Source organism: Mytilus californianus, unplaced genomic scaffold (assembly GCF_021869535.1).
Source record: "Mytilus californianus isolate M0D057914Y unplaced genomic scaffold, xbMytCali1.0.p SCAF_4, whole genome shotgun sequence".
NCBI lineage: Eukaryota > Metazoa > Mollusca > Bivalvia > Mytilida > Mytilidae > Mytilus > Mytilus californianus.
Window position 1 is genome coordinate 37,452,235 of NW_026262690.1, and position 22,160 is coordinate 37,474,394.

The window sequence follows — 22,160 nt, forward strand, 5'->3', positions numbered from 1 at the left end:
CTTGAGATATTCAAGTCTCAATTAAGTGACCAAAACCACAAACTAAGTCAACAGAACAATTTGTTTTTATCCTGTTTTTAACCTGTTTTTAATCATGCGCAACTTGCCAGAATATTCATCATGTTGAATGTGAGCAGTATTTGGAAGAAGAAGAAGAAGAAAAGAAGAAGAAGTTTACCCTTGTCTGATTTTTTTCTCTAACTGCCTCAAACTCCGTCATCAGTTATAATAATTCAAAAATCTTTAAAAAATATAGTTTATCTGTCTCTGATTAAAGTCACTTATATGTCTTTCACAGGAACTCATATGGTAAACATTTATATGTTGGCAAGAATCTAATGAATAAATATCCTCACCTTGTGACCGGCTTTTATTAATGTTCATGCTAATAGGTACGTTATAGTGCTTCACCTTTTCCTACAAGTAATTGGTAACTTGCAAGTGGTAAAAAAATATAATACATGTGGAAATCCTCGGGCGGTTTCTTCAAAAACATAGAAGCTTGAAACATAACATGCTGTAGAGGTCATACGTTGAATATACAAAACAGTTTTTCTACTTTATAGGTGACAAATAATCTGCAACTAAAGATTTGATAGACTCACATAGTTGTCAGTTTTTTTAACGCCCAGCCACATGGGCTTGTTTTCAATTTATCAGGCTGGGTAGTCAAAATAATAATGAGGTCTTGGAAGAATATTTTAATTTTTGCTTCGCCTTTGATGCCTAAGTTAGCGATCTATAAAACGAAAATAGAGAAATACCCTCTCAGACGTCATGATGGTCTGAATTGCAGGGCACAATCCACCAAATGCAGAATAGTTCTCCAAATGACAATAGACTACTTTCAAATTTATGAATTTATCTAGTCACTAAGGCATCACAGCAAAAAATTAACATAGCCTTTCAAGATGTCATAATTATCTAGACTAGAATTTTCCCTGTACATATCCTATGTCACAATGCTATGCTTGTGTTATTACGTCTCAATAAGAACTGATTGTTCAATGATGTTATTTACGCCGAGTGATCTTGGATAAACCAGTTTAACTTATTCATAAAAAACAACTCAATTGTGGTCTATTTTTTTACTGTTTGAATAAGAAGTTCAAATAATTATAATGTCTCTGAAAAATACATGTAACAAGTAGGTATTGAATCTTAAACACACAATTAACAGTGTGTTGTGATGATTCATAGCTTGGACGGTTTTTGTCCTTTATGGATCTTCCTTAGAAGCTAAATGATGAATATTGATAGTGGTACACTATCACAGGCACTTCTGTCTGAACAAAAATTACCTTTAGACTTTAATATAACATAAGGTACTTAACTCATATTTTGAAAAATGTCATCCGATTGCAGACTAATCCGTTATATTTCGATTCTGTGGTTATATATTCCACTGAAACTTGTTATGTCGTAAATCCACATTAAATTATCTACAAAATGGTGAATAACACATCTATTTCTGTTGTCTGAATGATTTGTAGCAGGCCTCCAAGTATGTCAACCTTAAATTATCATGTCTTCTCACTGCCAAATGGCAATGTTAATCTTAAGCTTGCATGAAATGATTAATTATAAAAAGTATTTCCCAAAAACCTGTTTGTTTTTCTCTGAATAAAACTTTAATATCATCCAGATAGTAAATTTGTAAAAGATACCGAGATAATAAATCACCTAAGTGTTATTTAAGGTATGTCAAATGAGTAACAAGTTTCTATTTTTGAACATTTTCCCATTCCTTCAATGCCATTCAGACTCTCTCTGAACTTAATATATATTGGGCTTGTATTATATTTGCCTTCGGGTTTATATGATCCGTTCATCCTATTTTGACTCTTTCAAAATTCAAGAGTCTATCCTAAATTGAGGTAAATTATATGGCCTTCCAAATACCGTTTGGATTCCTAACATCACTGAAGAGACATTAATTGTCGAAATCCGGATATGGTGTACAAATTTTTGCACCTCATATTTGCGGTATACCATCTTTTCCGCAAGTTTATTGTTTTCTGTTTGGTAATAAATTAATGATGAGATCTATTTTGTTACATCTTGTGATCCGTTTATTTGGCAATCGCCAATGGCAGTCAGCAGAGTTTAAGAACATCAGTTGTTCGACCTGCTAGTCAAATGCGTTTTGTTAAAATATACTTTTTCACTCATTTGGTCTTTTGGAAAATGTTGTTTGTGCTGTATTTAGACCCCTCTACCAAGAAATTTGTTTTGCATGCGCACGTATAAAAATTGCGGTTTTTATCCAACGCAATCATAGGTTTGAACGTTGTTTTCAATTTAGACTTGTTTATATATATATATATATATATATATATATATATTAAATTGAGATAACTTAAAAAAAGAAATTTTTAGCAATAAGAATGACCAATCGGAAACTGAGATATATAATTAATGGTTCACTGAGAGATTAACATTGCCATTAGGGTGTTTGAAGACGAAATAATTTACGGTTGACCTACTTGAAGGCCAGCTACGAATGATTCTGACAACAGAAATAGACATGCAGATAATTTAATGTAGATTTACGACATAAGTTTCAATTTCAGTACGGAAGTTCGCGTCTGGTTGACATTTCTCAAATATATGAGTTAGCTGTTTAGTGCCTTGTGTTAAATTAAAGTATATAGGTAAAAAAAAAATTCAGAGACAAGTGCCTGTGCACACTATATATATAGTATCTGAAATTTATCCTTTATCTGTTCCATAAAATTGTTCATTATCCATTTTGGAGAATTATTTGTTTAGTTCAATATCTGGTGGAATCTTCATTGAAATTATGGTACATGGTAGTCATGCAGCCTTAATGTGTTGGCTCATGGTATGCCGAAATATTAAGTCTTTTAAATGAAAGCATTATTTTAGCTTTCATTCCTCCTTTTTAAATGTTAAAGTTAACAGTTGAAGAAAATTTGTGCGTTAATTTATCTACAGTGTTAATGAGTTTAAACACCACTTGCATGACTTTTTTTGTGTACTCCAATTATTAGTCATTTTCAGGTTTTTCCTAGGCTTTGGGTCATTATAGGTCAAAGTACGGCCTTCAACACGGAGCCTTGGCTCACACCGAACAGCAAGCTATAAAGGGCCCCAAAAAAGACTAGTGTAAAACCATTCAAACAGGAACACCAACTGTCTAATCTATATAAAAAACGAGAAACGAGAAACACTTATGAACCACATCAACAAACTACAACCACTGAACATCAGGTTCCTGACTTAAGACAGGTGCAAACAAATGCAGTGGGTTTAAACATTTTAATAGGTGCCAACCTTCATCCTAACTGAAACAATAGTGCACTCTTGGAACTTTTAAGACAAAAAAGTGTGCATGCAATAGGGTAAAAATCTAGTCTAAAAGATTGCCTTTACTTCTATTATTTTTCTTAATAATTATGAAACCCACTATTTGATTGTTGTTAAATCATTAAACAATTCAGTAATTCATTTATGCACATGCCTGCTATGCTTAGAACAATACAATAAATCCTTGATCAAAATATTTATTTTTATTTAGCAGAATGATGACAGAGGCAACAGATTTAAAAAGAACAGAACTTGGTAAACCAAGACAACTATACAGAGCAGTATCATTTGAAGATATTCCAAAAGGTGCCATTCCAATTTCACAGAATGAACTGCTTACAGTCATGAGAAGAAGAATTGACAAGCATGAAAACAAATTACAAATGTACGCAAGTCTAGAAATACAAGATGAATAATATAACTCATGATTGAGAGCACATACTTTCAGATAGGTTGGGGCAGCTCATGTAATACAAGCAAAGTTTCTTGCCTCACTTTTGCATTGATTTGACAAAGTTCATGGTTTATAGCTTCTGTAAATTATTGTGTGGTTTCTATTTGACAGCAAAATTTTTGCAGCCGTATAATGGTATGGCAATGTTGTTGTCTGTGTCTGTGTTGTTGACATTTGGTTTCCAGACAAAAACTTGAGTAAAAGTGTATAGATCTCTATGTAATTGTACCACAAGGTTCCTTACCACAAAAGGAAGGTAGGGATTAATTTTGGGGGTTATTGTCCTAACTGTTGAGGCTTGTATTGGGTATATTGGGATACGGGATATTTGCCATTTTAATTTTAGGAATATGGGATATTTGTCCTAAAAATGAATGGGATATGGGATATTGATGCATTTTAAGGGATACTGAATATTGAACATGAAAAAAAAAATGTGGAATTTAAAAGTAAAGTACAGAAATAGTTACATCTCACTTGAAAAAATTGCCAAAAATAGGCCGTTAGTTTTCTCAGCAATTGAATTGTTTCATATTTTTCATGTTGGGGCCTTTTATAGCCGACTATACGGTATGAGTTTTTCTCATTGTTGAAGGCCGTATGGTTGCCTATAATTGTTTACATTCACTTTATTTGAACTTTGGTGGATAGTTGTCTCATTGGCAATCATACCTCATCTCCTTATTTTTATAAGGGTAAAAATGATAAGCATGTTAAGATTTATCTGCCATGTAATTTTTCAAACCAATTGGACAACCCTATTTGCAGTTATTGCATCTGGAATTATAAATTTTACGAAATATCTCTGTTTTTTTTTATTTAGTTGTTTTTATTATTATCTTAAATGCTGATAAAGAGAAATTTTGAAGAGCAAAAATGGCCAGCAAGTTGAGATCTACAACTAAGTTAACTGACCGAAATTGTAAATTTATCCCTTAAAGGAGTTATTGGCTTGAAAAGCATTTTTTTTAATCAAATTTTCAAGTTTTTTTTAGAAACTATAATAGATGAAGGGAAACTTTAAGTGACAAAAATGTTCAACAAAATTAGATCTACGAATAAGTAAACATGACCAAACTGGTCAACTGATCCTTTATAGGAGTTATTGCCCTTGAAAGATTATTTACCAAAAGTTTAAATCTTTTGGAGAAACTATGTTGGACATGGATAAACATTAAATGGCAAAGATCTTTATAAAATAAGACCTACAAATAAGTTATCATGACCGAAATTGGCCAATCGAGCTCTCAAAGGAGTTATTGCCCTTGTTTGACATATCCCTGCTATTTTATTTTTCAAATATAGGAGCTAGATTAAAAAGTTTAATTTGGGAAAATGATCAACATGATGACATGTATCCACCCTGAAAATTTTCGAAAAATCTAACCACTTGTTTTTGAGTTATTGCCCCTGAAATGTCTATTTTTATAATTTTTAGCAGTTGTTGGCTGTTATCATGAAAAATATATGAGCTAGATTAAAAGTGTAAATAAAAAAAAAATAATTATCAGCATAACAAGACCTATTTACTATGATATTTTTGGCAACAAGTTTTAGAAGTATTCCCCCTGAAATGTTGATTTTAACTGTTTTTGAAGTTTTGGCTTTTTTGATTTCTAAAAACCTATATATAGGAGCTAGGTTAAGCATGTAAATTGCAAAAATGATCAGCAACAGAAAGAGTAACTAAATTATGTGCATATCAAAGTCCTCATTAGCAAACTGGTGATTTTTTTTTTTCATCAGGTGAGCGATAAAGACAGAGTTGTGCCTCTTGTTTATATGTCAAATAAATAATTAACTTTTCTAATTTAACTGTGAAAAAGCCCACATCCTTACTACAATGCATACAACATGTATTTACGAATGATGTATACAAAAATGGGTTTGGGAATGAATTAATGATTTTTTGGGATATTTCAAAATAGTTTTAGGGATACGGGATATTTGTAAAAAATATTTATTGGGATATTAGGGGTAAACATTATAGGGATATGGGATATTGATATCCCCCTAAACAAGTTCTCACTGTTTAGGAATCAGGGACCAAAAAGGGGACAGTAACAAGCATTTTTCTTGTTTCAAGACAATAACTTGTGAATAAGTGTATGGATCTCTATGAAATTGTACCACAAGGTGCCATACCACCCTGCTTAACTAATCAGGGGCATAACTCAATATACACCCCTTCTTGAAGTTCTTCACTAAGCATGTATAAAGCAACATGACAACTATGATTCTTATAGGATGAGCAGTGTTGAATAGTTTCTATATTTCATTAATTTCTATTTCTTAGTAATATATGTTACTTATATCTCATATACACATCATTACTAAAGAAAAACCCAAGTGATTACCAAGCTATGTTATAGTATGAGACAATTTGAAAGAAACAGAAATGAGAAAAAAACATTGAATCAAGAAAGATAACTAAGATAAAAAGTTAAAATTGACAACACAGACTCCACTCTTAACGTGATTTCAAATGTTCTGAAGGGTAGGCAAATCCTGTTTCTGCATGCAACACCAATTAATAACTAGCAAGCTAAAATAGCATTTAATTGGTAAAGGGAAGTAACTGAATACATTTCTTAGAAAGAAAAAGGATACCAATAATGAATATGTAAATTTTGCTAATTTTATTATTTCAGATGGCCATTAGCATTTAACCATGTTGTTACTGGATCAACTGGATTCATGTCTGCACTACTTATCAATCATCATTACCGTAAAGTGTTCAGTCTAAAAAACTTATCCCTTGGACATACCTATGGAATGACAGGTTTCATTGGAGCTGTTGTTCCCTATGCTTTACATAGCACATTAGTTACTGAACCAATTCTGAAAGGCTATAATTCTTGCTCTTTATGTTTAGGTACACGTGGTGGAACCTTGCAAATAATAGGAGGTGTCTTGTACCCCATAATTATTTCATCATTATTATGTATAATACATGCAAGAAATCATTATACATATTCTGTGCCCAGTATCTCGCAAGGATCTTTGGTGTTTAAAATGATTAAAACAACATTTCCATTTGGAGCAACATTAAGCGTGTTACTGTTTTCTAATTTTTTAGTTGGTTTGCTTTTAACTGAGAAGGAGATGGATATATATGAACAAGTTTTTGGTCACAGTTTTGATGGTCAACCAGAGGAGGGAGAATTTGTGACTGATATAAAAAAATAGATTGTATAGTGTATAGTGTTAATGTTTGTTAATGTTTTTTTCAATAAACAGTTAATTATTAAAATGTTTAGCATACCTGAGACCTACAAAAATGATTTTGGGCTCAACCAAAAACCTAAAAACTAAAACACTTATTGTATTTATCTGGAATTTTAGGTGGCACAATACACACATTTTTTCACCTCCAATCAAACAACTTACAACCATCATAATTACTTTCATACAGCTCAAATAAAAGATCCATAGGTTCTCTCAGGTAGCTAGTTTTGTAATATCTGTTAGTTGTTCTGTACCTAAGTATTCACTTTGAGCAGTCAAAAATCAGAAGCTAGATAGATTCTTGGTTTCCAAAAAGTTCAAGCCATTTCCTTTCACCAATCAAATTAATAACTTCCACTTTTAATCCGCTGTAGTGTAATTATCTAACAGTAAATAGTGCTCGACATTCAAACAGAATATGTTTGATATTTTCTGAATATATCGCACAAAGCTGGCAGATGTGATCTGAGTGTTCTTTATTAGATTTGTATTTGGTTGTTTGAGTTATAAATGTGCCAGTGAGCATCCTAGCTTTTGTGATTCACATCTTTACTTCTGATACCATTGAGCGCAGAGATTTCCAGACTAAGTGGGGCTTACCAATGGCGAGTTCCTTAAAGTTTATGTATTTTAGAATTTACTTATTTGCACTTTCAGTTTCAAGCAGATCTGTCCAAGCTTTCTGAATTACCCATTTGCACTGATGTTTGAATGCTTATCTTGTTATAATTGGATGCTGTTCCACTAATAAAATATAAATTTTAAATAAGGACATTTTTATAGAAATTCAAAAATTACTACCTATCACCTTTTGCATGACAATTACAATAAAATTTGTATAGAAATTGTTAAACTGATTTTTCATAATATCAATAAAGTGGAATCAAAGACTTATAGGGTTGTAAGTATGCTTTTTTTATCACCTTGCACTTTCACCACTTGACTGTGTTTTTCTACAGCAGTTTGTTAAAATTTCTGACCAGTTCAACAGTTTGGTTTGATAAAATAAATTGCAATTTTTGTCAGAATTTAAAAAAAACTGCAATAGGTGGAGAGCAACACGTACAGTCAAGTTACAGTAATTAAAAAAATATTTTGTATCCCCTTAACCGTATTTACAGCAATTTGTACAAGTAATTCAACAGACTTAAATGCAAGTCGTCCATTCACTTATATCTATATCACTTCCTTTTCCGAGTATGATTATTTTACTTATAGCTCCATTGAAACTACTTGAGTTTCGATAAGGTGTCTGGTAACACCTTCAGAACAGAAGGCAATGAAAGGCACTCAAGTGGTATTCCTACTATATCTCCAGTGACACGCTGTTTCTAGGGTAGTTATTCTGTCTGTTACTTTAAATTATGTACATGTATTGGTATAAATCTTCCTGACTCAAGACCATCCTCATCTTTCTGTGGTTATATGTTACCCACTTCAGGGCTTCCAAATCAGGACTTCTTGTTCAAGACCTCCTTGGCCATAATCGTTCCCGTATGCGGGGTATCCATCTGACTAGCAGTGTTCCCTGTTTTTTTTGCTTTTTTGGGACATGAACATGTTTTTCTGTCCTCCCGTAGTGGCACCTACCTAATCTCCTACTAATTCTGCTTTTGCCACTGCTAATAGCAGTAGTCACGACGTGTCAGTTCAGTTCAGGTGTGTTTCTGCTAATACCCTGTTAGTTCGGGAGCCCCCACTTGTCTTGATAATTATAGGAGAGTGCTTTCTGATTTTGAGAAGTCTGAATAGAGATATCAATAATTTGTCTAGTCATATTTCTCTTCTAGAAGACCGTTCTACTTCTCATATTTCCCCCGTTTTTAAGTCTGTTGAAGATGTGACGAGGAAGAGGATGAAATGAGCTTTATGCTGTTCCGGAGAGTTTTCCTCACAGAAGAGGAAAATGGGTTCCATTCTACTTCACAGACATTAAAAAAATGCCACTGAACCTTCTGCACAACCACTGGACATTAATCAACCAACAATCAACCGATCTTCTGTACAACCATCGTTTGAGGATGGATCTCGGAGTGACCCTTAAATTAATGATCATCGGAATTAGGTATACATATCCATGACAGACATAGCCAATATTCCGTTTGCCTCCCCTCCTACACCTAGGTTTTCATCTAATTTTGAGGTGTGGTTTTTTCAAAGAATCTGAAAATGCGCACTTTTCCTTACTGGAGTCCAATGACATGATTACTAAATCAGTAATTTGTCAGGGCAAAAAGTAACTAACAAACATCATGGTGTGGTATTACTTCTGTTTCGGACCATTATAAAAATTAAAGACTATGATATCTTTAACTCTACTCTATGTGTATAATTGGTCACTGACTGTGATAGGTTTTTTTATTCCCGGTTGTAGTCTTAAGCCTATTGACGGTCAATTTCAATCAGTTTGGGCTAAGATTTATCCTTCGTAGTGTTTCTCGTGCTCATAGCACAGCCGAAGACTTCTTAGCTGCTTAAGGTTTTTTACTGAAGGGCCAAGATTGTGTCGTTCCAGCTGAATTAAATAGTTTTTTTACTTTAACTTGAATAAGCATTTCAAGTGCTTCTCACTTTTAAATTTGATTATCTTGCCAATTGCACCCTATCGTAGAGGGCTAAGATTTAAAAGGAATATAAGGTTCGCAAAAATCATAATGACTCTTCTGACGATCTTTGGGTTATATTTGTCAAAGGTTCAAGAGAAACTGAGCTTAAATCCGCCAGTCTAAGTAAATGTCCAGGTTAGTAATGACCAGAGGTCAGTTGCCTCCTCTTCTTCGTGAGGTATTTTTTTTTAATTCCAAAAAGGGAAATGTCTTTATTACCAAGCAGAATTAATCTAATACTCCCATTTCTTTTAACCTTCTGGTTAGCCTTAAGGCTAAACAACCCTCGTCTTGGTACTTTGTCTGAGATAGAAAGAAAAAAGAAAATGTAGAAAGAGAACTCTTGAATTGAAGATTTAAAGCGCCTAGAGTTATTGACAACTACCAACAGAAAGTAGATATTTTCTCTTCATGTAAGAAAATGAAATACTAAAAGTAGATATTTTCTCTTCATGTAAGAAAATGAAATACTAGTAACCACTCCAACCAGAACTCAAGGAAGAAGAGGATATACTTTCTATATTTGCTGTCTATAACTTACGAGGGAACTAGGACCTGATCCTCTGAAACTTTGGTGAAAAAGTAAGAACTGACAACTCGAACCTTTAAGATCTAAAAATAACATGCACTCATCTTGTGTCCAGTGTGGAGGTCAATGTAATTACTTAAAAAGTAAAATAACAAAAATGCCTTTATAACATGGCAAAATAAAAAGCTCAAACACATCAAACGAATGGAAAACAACTGTTATATTCCTGACTTGGTACAAAAAAGGTGGATTAAACCTGATTTTATAGCTAGCTAAACCTCTCACTTGTATGACAGTCGCATAGAATTCCATTATATTGAAAACAATGTGTGAGCAAAACAAACAGACATAATAGGAAAAAAAACATCAAAAATTGGGGTACAGCAGTCAACATTGTAATATAATCTTAATCACTATAAAAAAAAAATCACTGTTTCAACAAAGAAACACAAAATGGCATATAGACAAAGTACATAAGCAAAAAATGAAAGACAAGAACTCAATATTCACCATAGCACAATAACACAAAGGCGGGATGCATAAATACCAATCCACGTCATAAGTATATAATCAAAATGGATAAACAGTAAAGGTTAAAAATATACAAGGACAAAAAAAAAAGGAACTTTAACACGTAATTAGGACGATTAACAACGTCAGTACCTAGACTCTATACTTCAAGACCATCATGTATTATTTGTGAAGTTGATACGGAAAATTTATCAACAAGGTCTTGGTATCTTCCAATGAACTTTTTTTAGAAACAGGACGAGACGCTCTTTGACATAACCTTGGCTCATCAACTTTCTGCACAGACACTGGTGACGTTTAATAAAGTCTGAGTAGCAGCTGCAAGCTCTTGAATACCGAATAAGTTGGAAAATGTATATCCCATATGCAGGTGAAGTTGGTAAATTGATGCTAAGATGGGGAAAATGTATAATTTCAAAATTAAAATCGTCTCGCTTGTTTCTGGTATTGAGATGACCACTTATGTCAAATTCGAGATTTAAGTCTAAAAATGAGGCGGAAGAAGCCGTGTCTGTTGTTTCTTTAATTTCTAGTTCTGGAGGATATATTAATGGAACCCAATCAGAAAAGTTTGGATTGTTAATGGACAGAACATCATCAATATATATGAATGTTAATTTAAATGTACGGGCTTCTTTGATTTATTTGTTTTTGACAAGTGTCTGAAGGAACTCCGACTCATGTGAAAATAGAAAGAGGTCAGCAAGGAGAGGCGCACAGTTCGTTCCCATAAGAATGCCGACAACTTGCTAAAAAAGTCTACCTCCAAATTCAACAAATATGTTGTCAATGAGAAACTCCAGCATACTGATCAATTGTTCCTCTGTGTAGCATGTTTACCTTTTTGTTCACTATTAACAAAATACGCTGTATGGTATCCCAAAGCAATAAATTTATAGCGTATGCTGTCATTTTTATATTGAAAAGCATTTGTGGATTATTTCTTTAAGACGATTTTTCAATTTCACATGGGAATGATGGTATACAGGGTTGAAAAATCAAAAGTTATGATAGAATTCAGAGAAAGATCGAGATTTAAAATTATCAAGAAGTTCTTTAGAGTTTTTAATGTACACGAGTATGAATTAAAATAAATGCAAATTAACTTGTTTTTACCTGGGACTTAATATTAAAAGTCCCAGATTTCACATATCAAAGTTTTTCATATATAGGATACAATTATACCTTAAAAGAAATTTTGTTCATAATAGGAACTTTTAACTGAGTTGAATTATGAAAAATTAAGTATAAGAACATTGTTTGCATCATATCTATCTAGTAAACCAAAGTATCTTGAGGGTTATTAACTTTGGTAGACTTGTGTAAAGAAAAGAACGTCTTGTTAGTTGAAATGCTTTATGATTCTTATTTGTCGTAGATACGCAACAATAGTGTTTTGAGCGAAATTCTAAGAAACAATTGCATTACATAACGTTCTAAATTTTCTTGGCCTATTCACGACAATCTCGGGGCCTCAAGATGCACAAGAAGTTTAAGTATTTTTAAAATGGTAAATAATCAAAACAGTTAAAGTTCTATAAATAGATTATATTGAAAGTTTGTGTAAAATTTCATATTATGTTCACTGTCGTTTACAAAAAATTAGCAGTCCTTTATTCACCAGTATCTTTAATTCTAAGGTACATAACTTAACAATTGGTCGTGTGGTATAACTAGTTCTCTAGAAGTCCATCACGTCCTTTGATAACGTCTTCTATAATACCTAATTTCCATAAAAGTCGTAATGATTCACTTTCAATTTGAACTTCATCACCGATATTAACAAGAACATTATGTTTTCCGCAGGCTCGATGATATTTACGTTTAAATTAAATTTTATGTATTTGTTAGACCAACGTTTTGCAAAGTGGTCTTTTAAAAGTCTTTTTCTCTCAAGTTCTTGAAGTTTCGCGTTGTGTTGTAATGCATCTCTGTCGTCGAAAAAAATCCTTCCATGTAAAAGATGAGACAGTGTCAATGGTTTGTGATATCTTATGCCTGAAGATATATATGTAAAAAAGTATTAACAAAAATACCGAACTCCAAGGTAAATCCAAAAAGGGGAGGGCCCTAAAAACTGACAAGTCAAACGTTAGACTTTTCAACCAACGAATAGATGGAAAACAACTGTCATATCCCTGACTTGGTACAGGTATTTTCCGAAGAAAATGGTGTTTTAAACCTGGTTTTATAGCTATCTTAACCTCCCACTTGTATGACAGTTGTTTATGGTTCTGTTATATTGACAAAATCGAGCGAGCAACCAAAAACAGACATAATAGGTTAATATGACAATAATTGGGATACATCAGCCAAAACTTTGTAAACATACATTACTGTAACAGATATATAACACAACTGACTAAAAATTCAAAACGGTTGTTTGTTCATAATAGTTTCTCCGTAAGTATTGTTCTCAATGTCTGTTCGCTGACGAGTGCTCTACCAAAAACTTTCTTTAATGTCATTTTCGTCATGCCAATTAAACATTCTCACCAACCGCCGCGCCTTATGGTATGAATTTCCTGTTGATGTGCAAATTCAGACGTATAGATCTTACACATGCACATGTAAATAAACATGCATACCTCCCGCGGTTGTGCTTGATGAGTAGAGGTCTGGCAAAATCTGCCACGGTTGTACAAAATGGTAGGATATCTTTTACTTGACCCTTTGATAGCAGTGGCGGTTACGGTCTGTTATACAGTTTATACAATTTACTAATTATTATGCACTGTATGCATTTACGTAAGACACTGTTCATTTATTGTCAAACTGCCGGTATCCAGTATGATTGTCATATCTGTGTTATTGTTTGACCAACTCCTGAATGTAGATTTCGTACATGTGCGTCCTTAATAACACAATTGGTAAGTTTGTGTTTTTTTGGCAATAAAAAAGGAAACTGCGTTTTCTTTTTGAGATTAGTTTTGCCTGTATATCGTATGATTCAATTTTCATTCAGATATAAATGTAACTGTTTTACAAGCGGTAGTCATTTAATTTTCGGAGTCCATGGAATATTTTCTAGCTCTTTCATGAACCTGTCCTTTTGTGTCTCTTTGATCTAAAGTTCATAGCTAAAGTAATTTCCTCTTTTGTATGAAGTTGCTTGAGCTTCTTACCACCTAGTGTACTCCTAAGGCGAAACGGTAGTTTTTTACAGCTATTTACGAATTTTAAGACATATCCATTCACTGTTAAAAGTTAATGTTAATTAGAAAACCTGGTGATATCTATGATCTGTGATATTCCATGGGGATCACTTGTGTTTCTTTATCTTCCATATTTTCTCTGTTTAAATGATATTGTTTACTAGTAGCTGAGTGCTAATTTCCAAATGTCTGGTCATCGTTGGCCATGTATGCTCGTCAGTTATCCACTGTTGTCTTCCACGTGTTTTCAAGTCAGCTGTGTTCATTTCTGTTGGTACATATTTCTATTCGTAAGTTTCAGTTATATCTTCAATTTCACCAACACGCTTTGTTAACAGTTTTGATAAAGTAAACAAATGTAGAGCTATTTGGTTATTGCTTCAAAATACTGCTCTTTCGATTATATCATTTGCGAGTCGTGCTCCGAGCACTGCAGCTATTATTTATAATTTCGGTAAAGTTTATTATTACTTTCAACGGTGCAACACAATTCTTTGCGATAACGGTTGATGAAGATGTGCCTTTACTCAAGTAAAAGGAACCTCCATATGCCTTCTGCTTTCATCAACAAAAATGGGTAGAGTAGAGTCGCTGGTTTCCTCGTTATAGTTTGCAAAATAATATCTCTGTAATATAGATTATTAAGTTATCGGTAAAATGTCATTCTTCACACTGGTCCATGCGTTTTCTACTTCTTTCGGTAATGTGTTACATTTTAATGTTGTGTTTCTGTTGTGTCGTAGTTCTCCTCTTATATTTGATGTGTTTCTCTCAGTTTTAGTTTGTGACCTGGATTTGTTTGTTTTTCTCAATCGATTTATGAATTTCGAACAGCGGTATACTACTATTGCCTTTATTTAGTCCGACGCATATCCATCTTTCCAAAACTCTAAAATTAGTATGTTTGCTTTAACGGTGATCGGTCTTAGTAGTCCTTACGGATCATGAATAACTTAAGACTGTGTTTTTGAGTGTGCATTCCAGCGCATCTCCAAAATGTTCGTCCCCTTGTCGGCATCTAGTACTTTATCGATCTGGGCAACATCTCTCAGTTTGTCACTGTTTGACATCCATGATCGTAATTTACAGTCTCATGTATTAGTAATTCTCAAAACTATAGCTATTTAAATACGGCCAATCCAAATTTTCCTGAATAAGACTGTTGTACTATGTCGTCAATGATATCCATCGGATGCTGTCAGCTATTATGACGCACCTGTAGCGCTTGATGATTTTCTGGTTAATCAGGATAAACACGTTATCTTCTATATGTAAGAAAAAAATTTCATTAGTATAACACAAAAATTAAAAAATAAAACGTAATAGAAAGTAAACCGTTCTATAATCAAATAGTAGGCTAGCAGGTGAGCCAGACTAGTCTACACGGCTGTAAGCATTCGCGAGTATAAAAAAAATCTAATATTATCTGCTAAATATCCTATTGCACTAAACCAATTTACCTTTAATACTTTTCATACAAATATTGATATTTATAGAATAACACTTAATAAATTCGTACATTCACACAACCGCTTTACTGGATTTACCATCACCAGGAAGAATTCTAATGATATATGAGCTATGATCAAAAGGAACCTAACAATACACCAAGATTTATCTGAAATCAACTAAGCCTGAGGGATTTTGAACCTAATTTTTAAATATTTCATAAATTTATCAACTGAATTAAGGTAATCATAATGTTTCGTTATTTTAACGCTTAATTTTCTACCATCCAGTAATGACCCGAATGTATGGAGATCGGTAGTTTGGGGGAATATCTGAAGTTTAGTACATGTGTGACCCAATAGTCTTCCATGTAAATTTGGAGAAAAAAGCTATATATCTGCTATTTGTTTTTTCATTTTTTTTATCAGTTCCGTGACTTTAATACAGAACAGATATCAAACAAAATGATTTTCTAAATTTCCCATTTCATTAAGCGTCCGAATCGTGAGGAATTTATAAAAACCTACAGTAGCTGGGCATTTTATTACATGCTAGAAAATCTTTCCATAACAATCCTATAAATAGCAAAATCCAAAAATAAGACCTGGTTTTTGCGTGCAAATATACAAATAATACCAAATAAACCCGATGACAAATTGTTTATATTCTATTCATTTCAAAGATTACCGGACCCGCGACATAACTGAATTAAAGTACATATTCATTATTTTTAGCCTGGTTTTTAGTATTCGTATTGTCATCTGATAAAGTCATGCTGATTTTAAGGTGCAAAGTTTTCTCTGCTTTCAAAATCTTTCTGTTTGAGCCCGTCCTGGTTTACTTACTACAATAAACTTATAAAGTAAATTAAATTTTCTAACTAATTAACCAAAATTAATAGTGGTATTGAGGTGGAAGAAAACAGACTTGTTAAATCTACGATAGTGTACTATTGACATAAAACAACTACTGGAAAACTTCCAGTTTCTCCTGATAGAGGAGGGATTTACAGAAGGTAACAGGTAACTACAACCGGAAACTACATGAGACATATACTATTGGTATCGGTATCGGATTCGACCCGGAACTTGCTAATTATTGGTAATATTAATTATGTGGAAAACAAAAGGCCTGGAATGGTGTAATTTTCAAACAACACCATTGTACTATATAAGTTATAAATAAAGTTGAATTCTTTGATTCGTCGTTTTTACGTCATGCCGGCTAACAAATTTGACCTCGTTATTTTTAGTAGTATAGATAATAAGATATGCCCCGGGTGATTTGGTAAAAATCACTTAAGCTTTACCAAAGATTTCAATAACGGTATTTTAACATCATCGATTTAAACCAGCAACATCCGATCAGGCTGATCGGTAAGACATGCGCAATTAAGATTTGACAGATAAGGTGATGTAGGAGGTACAAGTTGTATATAAACAGCAGCTGATAAATGTAAACAAAACAAATGCACATGCTTGAGGAATTTGTAGCAGACGATTTAATTATCTTATCCACTGTGGTCAAAATAGTTATGGTTTGTAGTAGATATAATAAAAAAAATAAGGAAAACAAATATTTACATACAATTATGTTTTAATGATTTGACTTAAAAATTGTGAGATAAAATATCATAAATCCAAGTAAATTTGAACTAACTGATCCCAGATTTCAGACCACATGTTGTAAGATTTCCTTTTCAAAATTTTTACTTGTACTTGTCTTCGTGGGTTTTTTGCATCTTGAACAGTTTTTAATGATGTGGTTTGCCTATTTACATGTTCATTCCAATCCAATACAGCTAGATTTGTCCGAAGAATATAAACTTGTTTGGAGAAGTTAATTCTCTTGTCATGATATTGAAGAATGGCATTATTGAAACTTTCCACATAATAACTGTCCATACAATGAACATAATCAGTTGGCGATTTATATACCTGGGTGTTCATTAGAGCCCGACCTAATAACATCTCTGCTTTGGGATCCTTGATTAAATATTTAGTTGGTTCATAATTCGAATCAGTTTTACACCTTGATAATTCACTACATAACAGTGTTCGTGATTGTTCTTATAATGTTCAACTATATTCAATAGACTTAGTTTAAGTTTCACTGGATCCTTATTGCAATTTTTCATTGCCCAATAAAGATGAGTTTTTATACTTGCTGCTTTGTCCGATAACTCAGGGTGCCACGTTTGTCCTTCCTTGTATCTAGGTCCAGAACAAATGGTCTTGATTTCTTTGGCTATGTTTTTGGTGGCATGCCATGTATCATTTGTTGATTCTGTGTCAATTCCATTAATACGGATAAATTTGTTAACACTGGTATTTCTCTCATGACAGTGAACGCGAATTTTCACCTCGTACTCATCTCTGAGATTTTTAAAATATTCGTAAATCCTCTCTGTTCCTATAAGTTCATGTTTTTGTGCACTTGTACAATCCATTTTTGAAATTGTTTCAACACGTAAAACTTTGTGTGTTCTGGCACCAAGGCAAACTACGTCTGTGTACATAGAGTTTTTTCTGGTACCATGTCTTGCATCAGTTACAATATCGATACCTTCTTGAAGTTCTTCATAAGAAGCAATTTCCTCCAAAAGAGCAGTTTCATATGACTCTTTCACCAGCTGTGACACTCCCGGGGCGTATTTCTGGAAAATACTATTCAGCGTAGTCTCCCCAATAGTACCAATGTTAGATGCCTGACAAGATCTGGAATATTTGTTTGGAAGTATTCCTGACACATAAAATCCGTGAGACATTCTTAAATTGCATAGATATTTGTCTCCCATATACGGTGAGCTTGACCACAGTAGTTCATGTTTTTCCTCACATTTAAGTTTGCATACTCCAACATGACCCTTAATATCAGTTGAGTAAAGATGCAACTGACTTTTACAAACTTTTCCATGGTTTATCACTCTTTTAATAAGGTTCTCGATTGATGTTTCGGCAGTGACAAAAAGTTTCTGTGTTGATGTTTCCTCATTACATGATGTAAAAGAACAGTCCAAAAATGGTATATTGTTTTCCTCAGCCATATGCTGATCTTCATGTAGTTGTGTTATATTGTTTTTAATGTAGAATGTCATTACTTCAAATAACATGTCTTTATTTGTAGTCCTGTTTGGGTTCCCACCACCCATTGCCTTTTTAATGTCATTGGTCATTTCATATATCAAATTCTTCTCATCAATAGATCCAGAAGAAACATTTATTTTTCCTCCAATAGGTTTTGGTTTTTCTTTCCTCATATCATTCCTTCTTTTAACACTCTCAACTTTATCTTTTAAATATTTTCTTTTTTCTGCTGGTTGAATATTTTCATTCATATTTACGGCAAGTGCTTCCATGATTATGAAAAATTCAATTTCTAAATTTCCCTCCAAATTTGATAGCTACTGATGTTGGACATTCCAATTTTTCACTCTAAGCAGGGGTGAATGAAAACTAAGTTTTATTCTTAAAACAGATATATGTTTCTATACTTTTTCTTGAGGGTTTTTGGAAGATATTATTTAATATTTTTGAGATTTTATTGGTATTTGTAATGCAATTATTAAAAACTTTCCCTCAAAAATAAATTACATGTGGGTTTCCCCCCACTGTCAAAATGCTAGACTTCACTATTTATCTGGGGTGAACTTGGGAAACAAGAGCAGAATATATATATTTGATAAAATATTGTGTCAATTCAGCAGCTTTTACATTTATCTTAGGTATATAAATCACAGGTTATAACACAAATGTGTTTCGTGTAAAGATAAAAAAAACCACTTAATTGGACATTAAAAATTTTAACGATCCCCAAACCCCCATCAAAAGTGTGCAAAGTGATACTGGCACACCTAAAACTGTTACACATGACATTTTTGAAATCTATAGTAAAATGGAAAACCAAAATGATCAAAATATTCTTTATTTGGCTGTAACAGAGGAACAGAAACTTGCAATTCAGGCATTTTTTAGTCACAATGATTGGGACTTTAATGAGATAGCACCATCAAGTACTTCTTCTAACATTCATTTAGAGTTAATGCAGAAACCAATATTAGTGCAACTGATGAAATTGAGCACCCTGGTCAAAGTGGGTCAGATCAACAAAGTGCTGGAAATGATACCAATGATGAAGATATGTGCCAGGATTGTTTTTGTAGTCCATGTGTTACACAAAAAAGACAAAATTGGTTAGGTGTAGGACAGAGGGCACATGCTAGGTATAGTGGAATTAGAAAACTGAAATATAAATTATTCTGGAGAATGATGCAGGATAGAGGAGCATGGAGCAGTCCTCAATATCTCAGGAAAAAATGCAGGCTTTTGAATAGGGATAGGGTTGATGAAACTGTTGTTATCGTCAGAAGAGAGGTTATCCCTGATTGTGTGTTAAATCTTGTGAGGGAATTGTACCCAAACCCTAAATCTAAACCATACATGGGACATAGATGGCACTAATTCATGATATAATTTTTTTATTTCAACCTGTAGTGACTGATATAATTAAACCATTTTGACCTTTTTTTATTACTTTGCACTCAATGTTTATATACAATTTAACTTATTGGATTAATTAACAAAAAGGTTTTCTGGAAGGAAAGTTTGTGTAATGTTTCAAAGGGATTTAAACATTCGATATCTCTGCAAATTAGGTAGGTGCTGTCTTTATTATGCATGAACATTATTTTCCATGTGCATTTGTTTATAAACAGAATCAGCTGTTGTCAGGCTCCGCCTTCAAAATTCAAATTTGAACTAAAAATCTGTCCACTTCAGATTTTCAAACATGGAATATTTAAAAGATAGAAAGATTTTTAATTTTTTTTCACATAATATGTTGAAAATTCTAGTAAGAACATATGTAACAAAAATCATAATAAATTACAAGTGATAATAAAAGTTATTCATAAAACATTGTCTCTGATTTGAACCCTGTCAATTATTTACAGATTTTAAGAATTCACGGGATGCAACCCTTTTATACTCATGTTGCTGGTAACTGGAAAACCTGTTCCCATTTTCATCAAGGTTAATATTTCAATATTTCGCTAACGGAAAATTATTAGACATAAGATAAAGTGCAACATTGACAATGCCATTGGCTACCATCAATTCTCTAAAAGTATAAATGAAATCGAGTAACATGTTTAACCCCGCCACATTCTTCATGTGTCTGTCCCAAGTCAGGAGCCTGTAGTTCAGTGGTTGTCGTTGGTTCATGTCTGTCATATTTGTTTTTCTTAAATTTCTTAAATTTCTTCAATCATACCACATCTCCCTATTTTTATATTAACTGCTAAAAGAAGCTTACAATGAAGCTATTAAACCAAGATTTTCAAATGGTGAAAAAGATCACCCTTCGAAAATTTTACGGACGCCATCACGAGTTGATTGACCGTTATGAACTGTCTTTTTCACAGATGACTACGTATATGTTCCAATTATCGTAACCACAATCCTGTCCTCTTTTCCTCGAATGTGACCTACCTAATAAGACTTATCACCAAATGTGTAGTTATAAGAATAACACAGCGGCAACCTGAGATTTTGTGGACTGCTGTTTGACCTGGTCGTTTTTCGTTTTTTGCCAAGGCATTGTCAGTTCGTTTTCGACTTATGAGTTTGAATATCATTCTTGTACCTTCATCTTCTCTTTTACAATGTTCGGACTTACGATTCTTATAAAGTTCCGCTGTTAAGCGAATGTATATTCTGTAGTGACAGTGCACAAAAGAAATGATTTATGTACTGTAATTTGAAACATTTTCAAGCAAAAGCTATTAATCTGCATATAAGTTTAGGTTTAAGTTTTGGAGTTCATTTGATTTTCTCACTTTTTTTTCTTTATTTGTATCTTTTTAATCGATTAATGAGACTAAAACAACTGTAAAGAGCTGTTGCCTAAAAAAAAAGAAGTTTATAGATTTCACACAGAGAGACAAGAAAATTTGAAAGCAAATTATAAAATGCTCAGTAATTTCAGACATTTTATTGAAATATCATGATATGTCAAAGATAACAAGGATGACCCCAAGATCCGATGGCTGGCAAATAAATAATACAGAATTTAATCTCCCTAAAAACTGCCAGAAGTAACTTGCAGTTGTTTTTTTAAGTCCAATATCAAACATTTCAATAAATTTTAGGACGATAAAATATTCAACAGTTTATCAATTTGGTAATTTGCGTTGGCACAGAGGGTTGACATCGAATGGGACAACTGAAAGAGAAAGGTTCAAGACACTGCCTGAACGCCAGATAATAAATTCAATAAACATTCGCAGTCCGTGGCTTTGTATAAAATGGCAAACAGACTCCCTCCCGCGAATGTGTCTTCATATTCCTATTCCAACGCATTTCTATGTGTAGACCTATAAAAGGTATATTTGACTTTAGAATCAAATGGGTAGAATTCCCCCTGACTCTATTTCACAATAGCGGCAATTAAAAAAATTAATTTAAATCTTCACTTAAATTCACAGTATCAGAGCTCCATGAGTGTTCTTATAGATTCTTACAATAATAAAGCTAATTTTAAACAGATTATAGGGTACCCAAGTTTTGAAAGCCTGAGGATTGCACAAAAACAAAACGCAAGTGTGTCAGAATTCGGCAAATTTTTATATTTATGCTCAAAATGTAAAAGTGAGACATTCTCTGGAAACTAAAATTAAATTGTTGTTTGAAATAAAAAAAATTGTTTAATGTATTTCTAATACACATTATATTATTTTGGGGAGTGACGTCCTTCAAATCAGCTACATGTAGAGCCGAATTGCATTTTTTTTGCAATTTTGTATCAAAATGCCTTCATCAGCAACATGTAGAGCCGAATTGCATTTTAGCAATTTTGTATCGAAATGCCTTCATCAGCAA

At 33.0% G+C, this 22,160-nt stretch overlaps 2 protein-coding genes across 3 annotated transcripts in view; one reads left to right on the forward strand and one right to left on the reverse strand.

Moving 5' to 3' along the window:
* LOC127698259 (disks large homolog 1-like) overlaps positions 1-22,160 on the reverse strand; it is a 428,947-nt gene that overhangs the window by 148,624 nt on the left and 258,163 nt on the right. The gene's annotated exons all lie outside the window — the stretch shown is intronic.
* Positions 483-7,037, forward strand: LOC127698304 (uncharacterized). Its single transcript, XM_052201703.1, has 3 exons — positions 483-566; positions 3,545-3,715; positions 6,436-7,037. The coding sequence occupies exons 2-3, from the start codon at positions 3,546-3,548 to the stop codon at positions 6,971-6,973; spliced, it is 708 nt and encodes a 235-aa protein (XP_052057663.1). The 5' UTR covers positions 483-566; position 3,545; the 3' UTR covers positions 6,974-7,037.

Coding starts and splice junctions, on each gene's coding strand:
- LOC127698304 (XM_052201703.1), top strand. CDS start 3,546: ATGATGACAGAGGCAACAGATTTAAAAAGAACAGAACTTGGTAAACCA. Junction 3,716..6,435: donor CATGAAAACAAATTACAAAT/GTACGCAAGTCT, acceptor TTATTATTTCAG/ATGGCCATTAGCATTTAACC.